At 38.6% G+C, this 13,690-nt stretch overlaps 1 protein-coding gene across 1 annotated transcript in view; it reads left to right on the top strand.

Moving 5' to 3' along the window:
- Positions 1 to 2: 2 nt before the first annotated feature.
- Positions 3 to 13,690, top strand: part of SKA2 (spindle and kinetochore associated complex subunit 2) — a 30,564-nt gene continuing 16,876 nt past the window's right edge. The window contains exon 1 of the mRNA XM_081219842.1: positions 3 to 101. Coding sequence (XP_081075968.1) covers positions 69 to 101 — 33 coding nt within the window. The 5' untranslated portion in view covers positions 3 to 68. The remainder of the gene's footprint in view (positions 102 to 13,690) is intronic.

Below are 13,690 nucleotides of genomic sequence, written 5' to 3'. Positions count from 1 at the left end.
GACCCTCAGTGCTAGTACGGTTTGCGGCTTAAGCGCCGCCGCGGTCTGAGGAATGTCAACTATTCAACATGGAGGCGGAGGTCGATAAGCTGGAACTGATGGTGAGTGTAAAATGAAGGAGATCCACTGGGTAGTTTATTCTTCCCCGATGGCCTCCAAAGTGGAACGCAATTTGGAGTCGCCGGAAACCCTGGGCGGAGGAGGCTGGACTAGACTCGAGCTCCTCCTCCTGCACCAAAGGGAGTCGCCGCCGCCTGGTCTCTTAACCGCCGCGGGGGGAAGGGGTTACATCCGGGAAACTCGTGAGGGAAATGGCGGGAGATGCTGGGGGTACGGGGGCCTTTGGAATTCCTTGTTTCTTGCCCTTACCTTTTCGCCTCTCGAGGAACTGTGGCTGGTGCAAACAGCGTTCTGTGTATTTCCACCAAAAGACCTGACTGTAATGGTCTCTAAACGCCCCAAGAAGGGGAGAGGTTGTTCACAGTCCGAGAAAGGGGGATGGAGGGTGGGGAATAAACAGGGAGCGGGGGAGAGGAATCCCTTTAGGGCTGAAGCGTTCATATTCAGCCCAGGGCAGGCTGAGAAAGGATGCGAGAGTTGCGTGCACAACTTCTTAGCGGCCAAGGAAGCCCCTAGACCAGTTTGGCCCTTGGGTGGGGGAGAGGTGTGAGCCTTGGGAATCTCAACCACGAGCTTCTTTTCCTGGAGCGCGGGCGGGACCTGGGACGTGGGAGGCTCCGCTGCTCTGGAGTTGCCTAGTTTCATTCATTGTGAAAGTAGGGGGCGGGGGCGAATAATTGGGAAGGACTCCCGCGGCTGCTTGGCCTGCTCTAGGGCGCCAAACTGGAGGGCCGTCCTAGTTTTTTCTTTGGATTCTTCCCTCACTTGTCCTCTTTATTCTCTCCCTCCCTTCCCTAGACTACCGGCTTGAATGCCCGCGCTTTTTTCTTAGTTCCCTTGTTTTATCTTCAGTCCCTTTACCCCCAAGGCATTACGAGTGTTTGGATTGGGCTGGCTTCCTTTAAAATGGGGAAGTTGGAGGACGCACCCACCATTGAACTCCTGTCCGTTTTTTTGTTAAAGAAAAACAACAAGATTAAGTAAAAAAGCCAGAATCTCCATCACAGTCCTCTCCTCTTCTGCCTGCCATTCCTTGGCGTTACTCCTTAAGTATCATTTGTGCCTGTGCTACTCTTGTCCAAGCTGAACCTTGGGTCTCTTTAATATCTGCAACGTATAGTGATCTTGGAAGATCCTCACCCCCAGAAAATGCGAGACCTTGATATATCTTATTACTGTTTTCTTCTGATGTATTAATGAATTGTAGTGGCTCTCATATACAAAATTGACTTTCATTTGCTTCTAACGTTTTGAATTTTGATTTTCTTTGTGGGGGCTGTGTGTGGGAATTGGGAAGGTGAGAAATGGCAGCAAAGAAGGAAGAATTTTCTGCAGCTTTCCAAACCCTAAATAATGAACTTTTAGTTCAAAGTTTTGTTATTCTTATCATTGTCTTTCAAAAAACAAAACAAAAAAACAGTGTTAAGTATTGTAATTTGATTCTACCAACAAGGCACAGATGTTAACATTGTCTTGCTCATCTCCTCCATTATGAATTCCTCCCTCCAGATGGATATTTCTGCCTAATTGTAAGATGCTAAATGATACTAATTCTGCTTTTAACAGTTTTTTTTTTTTTCCCCTCTCAAGTTGGCTTTTAATTTTGAGGTACCAATGAAGCCTTTTCTGGAGTTTGCATTAGGGTCAATACTCTCACAGGACATGTTTAAGACTGAACACATTTTATTTTAAGGGGAAAGCAATTACGTGTACATCTTGAAAAAAAAGTAGGTTTTAGAAAACTATGAGGTAGCCAGACTCGAACTTTTAGGTGTTTGAATGATGGGGTAGTTTTTAAAAATTCTTTTTATGAGAGGAAGAGAAGAAAACAGGTCTTTCTTCTTAAATTCATTTTAACTAACTTAGTCATAACTTTTTTTTTCCCGTTCAAATTATTAGTTTGTTTCCATAATTATTAGGATTTAAAAATTGTATTTGAACAAGTACACTTTTATTATTACTGCTTTGTACTGATTGGGTAGCATAAGACCATCCATCTCACCTTTAGATTTGCCATGTGCTTTTAGAAAAAAATGTTATATCTGTGAACTGGTTTATTTTCTAAGTTTCCAAAGGTAAATGATTTCCTGTACAATCCTCTGATTTTTGGTTTTATATTACTTGAATAAAAGGGTTTGTTGAGGAACAAATGTTGAATATTTAATAAGTGAAATAGAATACCTATTATCTAACTTTGAAAAGAAAGTACTTATCTTAATTTTTTAAGATATCAGACAAGTATCCTGATCCTCTTAAGTTTAAAATTTTCATATTTTTTTCTAGTTTTAACCCCTGATTCAGAAAATTAAACATTTGTTTTTTTAATTTTACTTTTTTTCTTATTATCTGTTTTATACATATTAGCGTATATATGTCAATCCCAATCTGCCAATTCATCCCACCCCCCATTTCCCCCCTTGGTGTCCATATGTTTGTTCTCTACTTGTGTCTCTATTTCTGCCTTGCAAACAGGTTCATCTGTACCATTTTTCTCGGTTCCACATATATGCTTTAATGTACGATATTTTAAACATTTGCTTTTAAATACTTGTTTTTAAAACCTGATCCTTGGCTAGCAGAGTTGAAATATTCTAATATCTGAGTTATGTGGCCTAGGATTTGAGGTCAAGACACTCATCTTCCAGCTGTCCTGAATTTGAGTTCATTTCTTAGTAGGCTCAATCCAACCAAGTAGCTGAACTGGATCATTTAAAGGAAGATTGGTGAAAATAATGGAAAGTGTTTCTGCATCAGTCAACATTATTAATGGAGGAATAAACTCATTGTAGGGTAATCTTTGTTCTATAACTTTTTTCCCTTCACTTATTGATTGAGTGGTATTTGTCTAGTGTCCTTCTTTTGTGATACAGCTAGAGATTGTACACAAAAGGTAGTGCAATGTGATACTATGATACTATTTCTATTTCTTTGTTGACATCTGACTTCACAAAGGTTTCTTACCAGTTAAAAGGTTAGAATGTTAATTGGCTTGAATCCAAGGAAACCTCTTGAATCTCAGGGCCCTCTCCTCCTCCCATTATTATTTTCTCTTTGATTTTTCTGCGCTTGAAGGAAATGGAGATGTTTTCTCTTATATTTAAGATGTTTTAGGGGTTATCTGAAATTTTAAAATCCCCTTTCATAGCATTCAGTTAAGTAGGGCTATTGGTATCCTGTTTACGACACATTGATTCCCTGGAAGTCTGTGAACTCTTGAGATAAGATGGTAAGTGCTTTTTATATTGTAGTTTAGATTCGAGAGAGATAGGGTTTATAGAAATTGGGAAATGTTATTTCACTTTTCATTTATTTTCTTTGGTAATCTTACTCAAAAGGCTAATTTTATATGACAGTTAATCGGTCAATTGCTATGGAGGAGCTAACCAACACATCTCAGCAGAACAGAAATATTTTCACAACTTTGCCTTAAGTAGTAATTATAACCTGTTTTGTTAATACCAGTCCTGAGGTATTAACAATACCCATGTGAATAACTTATACAGCTTATAACATATTTACAACATTCCTTTCTACATCTATGCATGTTTTCAGTTTGCATATTAATCATAGGTTAGTCGTCAAAAAACAATACCACTTTGATATTTAAATCCTAGTCTTCTTTTTTTTTTTTAACATTGCTATAAATGTTCTTAGGTTTTGGATGTCTTCTGTCCAAAGAGGCAACCCTTCTTTGTATCCTTTTCACAATGAAGCTTCAACTGATGCCAGATGCTCTTGTGTGTCTTTCCTACCTATTACTGCTAACGAATGCTCTGACTTTATTGCACTACTGTACTTTACAGCTAGCAGTGCAATAGTATTGTCAAAGCATCTGAAAGCAGAATGTACACCAGAATTTTGGTTCTTGCCTTACGTCTTCAGTGTCTGTGAGTAATTTACCACAACCTTTGTTGCTAAAAACTATATAATTTTATTACAAAGTATATGTTTTAGAAAGTTATAACTTGAAAAAAAATGTTTTCAACTAATTAAAAATTCACCACTGTAATGCATTATGAAACACACTGAGAGGATACATTTTATAGCTAAAGTTGTTATGGCTTGTCTAAACAAGTAGTACTTTGTCATTTGCTTCTTTCTGTTACAGGTTTGGATAGGTTCTGACAAATCTCAGGTTTTCTTTAATTGAGTTTCACGATGAATTAGTATGTGATGAATACAATCTTTGCTGTATATTTCCTGTGGTAACCTGCCTCAAATCTTAATTGGTGTTAATTTTGTGTATTGTATAGTAAATGCTTGAGTTTAAAACTTTAGAATGCATGTCTTAATGTTTTTTTTGTAATTATGAGATATAATAAAATGTGACTCCATCACTTGTTTTTTTGTAATCAGTTTGAGATATAATTTGCATAGAGTAAAACTCAACAATTTTAGTTGTACAATTTCATGAGTTTTGATAAATGTGTACAGTCTTGTAACCACCACCACCAGTCATGATACAGAACATTTCCCTCACCATAAAAAGTTCCCTTATGACCCTTTGCAGTAAACCTCCCAAACTTCCTGGCAGCCGCAGACCTCTAGTTTTGCCTTTCCTAGAAGTTCATAAAAATGAAATCATATACACAGACCTTCTAGTCTTTCGTGTCTGGCTTCTTACACTTAGCATAATGCTTTTAAGATTCACCCATGTTGTTGCATGTATTAGGAGTTGGACCATTTTTATTGATGAGTAGTATTCCATTGTCTAGAATATCACAAATTGTTTATCTGTTCACCAGATTATGGGCTTTGTTATTTCCAGATTTTGCCTATTATGAATAGGTGTTCTAAACATTATAATACAAGTCTTTATTTGGACATAATGTTTTCATTTCTCTTGGGCAGCGTGATAAAAGTATGATTGATCTTAAAAGAAATTGCTAAAATCTTTTCCAAAACTCTGTATTAGGGTTCCAGTTTCTCCAAGTCCTCACCAACACATGGTACTATTGTCAGTCTTCTTCATTTTAGCCATTCTAGTAGGTGTGTAGTGGTATCTCATTATAGTTTCAATTTGCATTTCCTTAATGGCTAATGGTATTGAACATCTTTTCATGTGCTTATTTGAAGTTGGTATATCTTCTTCAGTGAATATCTGTTAAAATCTTTTGCCTATTTTCAAATTGAGTTGTCTTTTTATTATTACAAGAGTCCTTTAATTTTATCTATTTGCCTTCTCCCTTAAAATTTTTTGATGGAGTCCAGTTTATACATTTTATTCTTCTATGGTTTATGCCTTCTGTGTTCTATCTAAGAATTCTTTGCTTAGCTCGAGGTCACAAATGTTTTCTTCTAGAAGATTTACAGTTTTAGTTTTTACATTTAGATCTCAGTCCATTTTGAGTTAATTTTTGTTAGGAAGCCTTGAAATCATCTAGTATAAGGCTTCACCCATTGCTCTTGTTTTCTAAAACTTTTAAATTAATTTGCATTTCCAAATAATTTTTCTGTCAATTTCTATAAAAAAAAGAAGCGTACTGGGGTTTTGGTTGGGATTATGTTGAATCTAAAGAACAATTTGGGAGAATTGCTATCTTAACAATATTGAGCCTTCTGATACATGAACATTATCTCTCCATTAATTAGGTCTTTTAAAATTTCTCTCAATGGTGTTTTACAGTTTTCAGTTTCTAGGTCTTATTTTTTTTTTAATAACCTGTTTAGCGTGATTTTTTAAAAATTAATTAATTTATTTATTCTTGGCTGTGTTGGGTCTTTGTTGCTGCATGTGAGCTTTCTCTAGTTGCAGCAAGCTGGGGCTACTCTTCGTTGTGATGCACGGGCTTCTCATTGCAGTGGCTTCTCTTGTTGTGGAGCACGGGCTCTAGGGGCACGGGCTTCAGTAGTTGTGGCTCCCTGGCTCAGTAGTTGTGGCACACGGGCTTAGTTGCTCCGCGGCATGTGGGATCTTCCAGGACCAGGGCTTGAACCTGTGTCCCCTGCATTGGCAGGCGGATGCTTAACCACTGCGCCACCAGGGAAGTCCTAAATAAGTCAATTGTTGATTCTTTAATTCATTGTTTTTGTTCTCATTTTATAAATGAGGAAATAGTCTCAGTTTTCATTTAAGATTTTCATGTAGTGATTAGTGACTGTAAAATAAATGTAGCTTTTCAGAACAATTGATTTTTGTTAGGCGATGTGAGGGTTGTAGTGGTTCTTATCAATTCCTCCTCTCCTCTCCTCTCCTTAATTTCTCCAATTGTAGATGGTAGTACGTCATACTTTCTTTTGGTAAGTGTTACTAGGGCAGGCCGGTACCAGAGGCTAGAGATATTAAGGAACTTATCTGGGAGATATGGGTAAATACATTGAGACAGATGCCACGATGGGATGAGTAAATATCAGTTGTTGTGGGGGGGCACATTGGAAAGAGGCACCTAACCTGGGGAAGGTTTCTTTTTTTTCTTTTTTTTTTTTTTTGCGGTACGCGGGCCTCTCACTGCCGTGGCCTCTCCCGTTGCGGAGCACAGGCTCCGGACGTGCAGGCTCAGCGGCCATGGCTCACGGGCTCAGCCGCTCCGCGGCATGTGGGATCTTCCCGGACCGGGGCCCGAACCCGTGTCCCCTGTATCGGCAGGCGGACTCTCAACCACTACGCCACCAGGGAAGCCCGGGAAGGTGTCTTGTTAGAGGTGAGAGATAATCTGAGACTGGAAGGGTGAGTAGGGATTAGCCAGTGAAGGCAACAGAAAACGTTCCAGGCAAAGGAAACGGTACGTGTGAAAGTCCAGAGGTGTTGCACAAGCGGGGGAAACCTCAAGTTGTTCAGTACAGTTTTAAGATGGGGGGCAGGGGGGTTGAGATGAAGAACCAGTAAAATCAATTCTAGCTATTAAGTTGAAAACCTCCACCACACTTTTCCTTTATTACATTCTGAACATTTAAAATTATTGTAAACATTCATGTTCTGTAGTAATTATGAACCTGTGTTCCTTAATTAAAAAAAAAATCTTATAAACACCCAGTTAAGGTTTTGGATAAAATACAGGGAAATTTAATGACTTCTGATAAAATTATATATTGATTTCTGTGTTCAGAATATAAACACCCAGTTAAGGTTTTGGATAAAATATAAACATATTACATATAAACACCCAGTTAAGGTTTTGGATAAAATATAGGGAAATTTAATGACTTCTCATAAAATTATATGTTGATTTCTGTATTCTACACTCTTTATTGCCCAATTTATTTATAAGGCATAGGATACCATAAATAACAGAGAAGTCTTAAAAAAAAAAGTAATGAAAAGGAGGACTTCCCTGGTGGCGCAGTGGTTAAGAATCCACCTGTCAACACAGGGGACAGAAGGTTCGACCCCTGGTCCGGGAAGATCCCACATGCCACGGAGCAACTAAGCCCATCCGCCACAACTACTGAGCCTGCGCTGTAGAGCCCCCAAGCCACAACTACTGAGCCCACGTGCCACAACTACTGAAGCCTGCACGCCTAGAGCCCATGCTCTGCAACAAGAGAAGCCACTTCAATGAGAAGCCTGCGCACCACAACGAAGAGAAGCCCCAGCTCAGCAACACAGCCCCAATGATAAAGACCCAAAGCAGCCAAAAATAAATTACTTAATTAATTAAAAAAAAGACTACGTTGTATATTCTAGATTCTTTTTTAAAAAAATTATTTATTTTTTATTTATTTATTTTTGGCTGCGTTGAGTCTTTGTTGCTGCGTGTGGGCTTTCTCTAGTTGTGGCGAGCGGGGGCTACTCTTCGTTACGGTGCGTGGGCTTCTCGTGGCGGTGGCTTCTCTTGTTGTGGAGCACAGGCTCTAGGTGTGTGGGCTTCAGCAGTTGTGGCACGTGGGCTCAGTAGTTGTGGCTCGTGGGCTCTAGAGTGCAGGCTCAGTAGTTGTGGCGCTCGGGCTTAGTTGCTCTGCAGCATGTGGGATCTTCCAGGACCAGGTATTGAACCCTTTGTCCCCGGCGTTGGCAGGTGGATTCTTAACCACTGTGCCACCAGGGAAGTCCCTATTCTAGATTCTTTTGTAGGTATATTTTTATTTTTTCTAAACCAGGTTCATTCTATCTATGAAAATCTAACTCTGTCCCTGTAGTCTATTATGTGTCCATAGCACAGTTAACGTAAATAACCTAAGATCCTGAAAGCTTACAAAAAGTTAAATAGACTACTTTAACTGATAAAGTCAGGCTCATGTGTACTACTCTCTTAATTGTTACATAAAAGCCTGCAGATTAGGAACTGATGAACTTGAAACTTCACACTTTCTTCTGCTTTGATGTTGTTATTTGCCTAAAATAACATGTCTGTAACTGGGTGCTTGTGCATATTGCTGCTTATCTGTTTCAGACGAGCATAGACATGTGTTTGTTCTCTCTGGAGAGAGTGGATAATAGTCAACTCTCTAGCAGAAATATACAAAAAACCAATTGCGATTGTGTAGACATTAGAGGTGGCGCTCAACTTGTTAGGAGCTTGAAATATTTATTAAAACTGGCTTTAGAATGTGGTTGGATTCCCAGGCTGTTCTTTCAAATGAATAAATGTTCTTTAATCTATTCCCATTTTTCACTGCATATTAAAAACCAGGGATATAGAAGCGAAAAGACAAGGCTCTTGCCAGCAAGAAACTTGAAATCGAATGGTGACACTACCATGCAAACAAATGATTGTAATATAAGACAGGACTTGGTAAACTTTAGCCATGAAAAAAATAAAATGAGAGTCATAAAGGTGTTTCTAAACCTGTATTGGAGAGATGGGAATGTAAGGAAAGGGGTGCTTTAAATAGTTTCTTTGGTTGATAATACAGCTAACCTAGATCTAGGAATATGAAGATACCTAATTTGCCCTTAAAACAATGTTTCTATGGAAAATGTATTTCTAAGCCTAGCTACTGAGTCCAGAACATACCTCTACCAACTCCTCTCACCAGAGGCAAGGCTGCCGTATTTCCCCCCTTCATTTCCCTGTGTTTTGATGTTGTTGAGACAGGCTCTCTCAGAAGAGGATGTGTTTGGAGCTGGTCCTTTTGAAAGGGAGCGTTATTGTGGCAGTGAGAATCTATGGGTTTTTGTAAAGAGGAAATGTTTTTTAAACTGTGCTGCAATTATGTTCTTTTCTCCTTGCTGCCAAATACTTGAGTGGTATGTCATACAGTGTGCCTTTTATCTAAAGCCTAAAGCTTATCATAATAAAAACTAGTATGACAGAATGTTGTGTTTGTGAAATATGTGGCATGCTCTCTAAAACTCTAAATTATTTCCTGAAGTATTTTTTCCCATTTGTACAGTATCTTCCTTACAATCCCAGTCTTCTTCCAAGGATGTCCAATTGGCAGAATGTAATTTGGTGGTCTTTGGGGCTTTAACATTGATTTCCATGAACTTTTCCCAGCTAAATTGCATATTTTATTTACCACTCTTAGGATTGATATAAAACTTTTCCCATTTATTTTTATTACTGATTTAGAGAAAAACTGCGAATATGAAATATGAATGTCTTGGGCTTTAAAAAATTCACTAGTTTTATTTTAAATATTCTAATATGCCTAAAAATAAGACAGGTAGCTAAAACTAATTAAACAGCAACCTCATTGTTTACAAGGCTTCCAATGTGAATGAAGTTTAGCAATATCATTTTGTTCCATTAATCAGACACTAATGAGTTTTGGAGACTGTCATAATTGGTCAGTAAATTTCCTACCGTGTAACTAAAAATTTTCCTGTTTGTCACCAGATCCTAGAACCCTATCGATATTGTCTCTGCTGTGTAAATAGTTCTGAGTAGTGCAATATTGCTTATAGGGTTTTGGTGTTTGGGAAGAACAATGGGCAGGTTGCAGAAATGATGCAGCTGAAACTGAAGCAACAGTCATCTTTGTTTAGAAGGAAAACAAATAGTAGAAGCTACTTTTCAATACATACATTAAAATCTGGAACTCAAAGGTCACATTTTTTTTTTTTTTTAATTTATTTTTGGCTGCGTTGGGTCTTCGTTGCTGCGCGCGGGCTTTCTCTACCTGCGGCCAGCGGTGGCTACTCTTTGTTGCGGTGCACAGGCTTCTCACTGCGGTGGCTTCCCTTGTTGCAGAGCGTGAGCTCTAGGCAAGCGGGCTTCAGTAGTTGTGGCACGCGGGCTTCAGTAGTTGTGGCTCACGGGCTCTAGAGCGCAGGCTCAGTAGTTGTGGTGCACGGGCTTAGTTGCTCTGAGGCATGTGAGATCTTCCCAGACCAGGGCTCAAACCCGTGTCCCCTGCATTGGCAGGCGTATTCTTAACCACTGCACCACCAGGGAAGCCCCCAATTTTTATATATTAGAAAAAAGAAACATTTTCCTTAATTTTAACATTTTGACAAATTAAACTTTGGTTTATTTGTGGTATAATGAAATAATAGAAGTTTAGTGTTGAAAGGGATTAGATTTCCATCTCTCTCATTTAATAGGAGAGACTCAGAGAGAGGGAAGATACTGGAGGCCACATAGCTGGTTAGTGAGACCAGGACTAGAACTTCCGCCACATATCTTAATCCTCTTATTTTCTTTTCTTCTGTACCATACTACCAGGTTATATTCAGAGAGAATTTTTTAATGGACTAACTGCAGAGATATTAGATTTAAAACTTAAAAAAACTTTAAATCTAATATTAGGTAAAGTCTTTACATTTTTCCCCCATCTATGTGATTCTTATTGGATTTAATGTCATGTATAACTTTGATCTAACTACATAAAAACAGAGTAATGAAAATAGAACTAGAGGGAAGTCACTTAGACTATTTCTTCATTTATAAAATGAGGGGTTCAGATCAGAGAGTCTTCATTGTTTTTCTCTTTCTCAACATTGCATTGGCACCCTTTTTCCTTTTTTGTCCCCTGCTTAATCCACAGCCCACTGACTTTGCTAATAAGTAAATACTTCCCCTAGGTTTTATCACAAAATGTTCTGTGCAGTTCTTCAAGGAGGATAACATTCTACTCTCAAACTGTTTTTCCTCTTTTAAAAAAGTTTTTAAATTGTGGTTAAATACACACAAAATTTACCATTTTAGGCATTTAAAATGTAAAGAACTCAGCAGTATTAAGTACGTTCTCATCATTGTGCAACCATCACCACCATCCATCTCCAGAACTTCATCTTTCCAAACAGAAACTCCACATGTTAAACAATAACTCTCTATTCCCTGTACCCCCTGTCTTTTAAAATCTGTTTAAAATTCTATTTGTTCTCTGAAATATTTTCCAAATAGAAGTGTGGGTATATTACTTAAAGGGGGGATGGAAATTGTTTTAAAAACCTTTTGAAAGCAGTGGTATACATATAAGTGTAGCTGTGGTGGGAAAGTGGGAAGTCCTGAATTTTAGCATTTACCAATTTCCCTGGTGTATATATTTCCACCCTAGCTGACTTTAAGCTATCAGCATGATGTCACTGAAAATGGAGTTGGAAAGACATGCAATAGTAGCATGTGATATATTTCTACTGTATAGATATGATAGACCTCAAGAGCATAGATAAGAGTAAAATATAGTAAAATAACTAGGAAGTTTCTGTATATATTTGTTTTTAATAATTTATTTAGTTGTAAGTTTAATAATTTAATTTTTAGTGATGCCTGTGTTTAACAATTGGCTTGCAAAAATTCCTAAAAATTTAGCCGGCTCCATCATGCCATTGATTGGAAGCCCACTCTTTGGTGTCTTTTATTTATTTGTTTGTTTGTTTGGCTGTGCTGGGTCTCAGGTGCAGAACGCGGGATTTTAGTTGTGGCATGTGGGATCTTTTAGTTGTGCAATGTGGGATCTAGTTCCCTGACCAGGGATTGAACATGGGCCCCCTGCACTGGAAGCGCAGAGTGTTAACCACTGGACCACCAGGGAAGCCCCTGGTATCTTATTAAAATATAAATTACTTAAGGGAAGGAACCACTTCTTTTTGGTACTATTTGGTGATTTTAGTACATTGTGGACCCCCAGGTATTACGTGAAGCCATAGCTGAAACCACTCTCTTGAAGAGAAGACATTGTTAAATGGACTGTGGGATTATACTAGATAAATTTAAGCAGAACTAAAATACCAAGTTAAAAAACATAGGCTTGGGACTTCCCTGGTGGCACAGTGGTTAAGAATCCACCTGCCAATGCAGGGGACATGGGTTCCAACCCTGGTCCTGGAAGATCCCACATGCCGCGGAGCAACTAAGCCCGTGTGCCACAGCTACTGAAGCCTGCTGCGCCTAGAGCCAGTGCTCCAAAACAAGAGAAGCCACCGCAATGAGACGCCCGCGCACCGCAACGAAGAGTAGACCCCGCTCACCGCAGCTAGAGAAAGCCCACACACAGCAACGAAGACCCAGCACAGCCAAAAATAAATAAATAAATTTAAAAAAACAAAAACATATAGGCTTAAGAATATCTGTTCCATAAACAAGGGCTCCTAGAATAGAGATTCTATTTTAAGGTAACCCTGGAGCAACAAATCCCATACTCGTAAGAATTTTGTGGTAACTTAATAAGTTTTAAAAACTTTTATTTAAAATTACGCTTTAGCATGTTATACAAGGCCTTGAATTATACTTAAAGCTACAGACTTGTGGTCTACTTCAAAAATTAAAACAAATCAGGTCTTCAATGTGTAGAGCCTTTGCTTAATTTGATTTGTTCTATCCCATCCCCTCCCCCTGCTTTCCCTCCACATGTCATACAGGTTAGTGTACTTTTTTATATAAAGGTAAAGATAATTCTTGAGCATATTTTAATGTGGGAATTATGCCAACAGGAATTTCTTTATATATACACACATACATATATAGTAATTACTAATATGCTTAAAGAAGTCTAATTATTGATAGATTTAATCATGGCAGCTAATAGAACAAGTATATATGACAAATGAAATGCCTCCATTTTGGAAAACATTATAAACACTTTTTAAATAGAGAACTTCTAGATTTGTTTTTCTGGCTCATAGCAACTCCTTGCTGTTAGAGATGCAAATCAGATACTGATTCTTGGAAAATTTTTAAAAACAAAGACTGACTCTTTTCTTCAATTTCTACTCTAGAAGTTTTTGGTTATAAAGATAGAATTTTATTAATTGCAAAGTTTTCCAATCAAATTTAGGCCAATGATGAGATAAATTATTAGTGGTGGAAGCTTTAGTTTATCTCTTTCTGAAATTCTGTTCAATACTGACAGCTTCTGACTTCAGAAGCATTTTGACTTCTGAGAACCATTTTTTCTTCCTCACTCGACCTTCCAAAGTAGAATCCTTGGTTTACTTTTTTTTTTTGCGGTACGCGGGCCTCTCACTGCTGTGGCCTCTCCCGTTGCGGGGCACAGGCTCCGGACGCGCAGGCTCAGCGGCCATGGCTCACGGGCCCAGCTGCTCCGCGGCATGTGGGATCTTCCCGGACCGGGGCACGAACCCGTGTCCCCTGCATCGGCAGGCGGACTCTCAACCACTGCGCCACCAGGGAAGCCCCTTGGTTTACTTTTTATATAATAAAAATATCTGTATACTGCTGCTCATTCGATCTGAGAACTACTTTTAACAGTTTTTGTTGGTTTATACTTTTTCCATTAAGGCTCC

Source organism: Mesoplodon bidens, assembly GCF_964165515.1.
Source record: "Mesoplodon bidens genome assembly, chromosome: 19".
In the NCBI taxonomy this organism is placed as follows: Eukaryota; Metazoa; Chordata; class Mammalia; order Artiodactyla; family Ziphiidae; genus Mesoplodon; species Mesoplodon bidens.
This window is presented reverse-complemented; position numbering and strand designations above follow the sequence as displayed.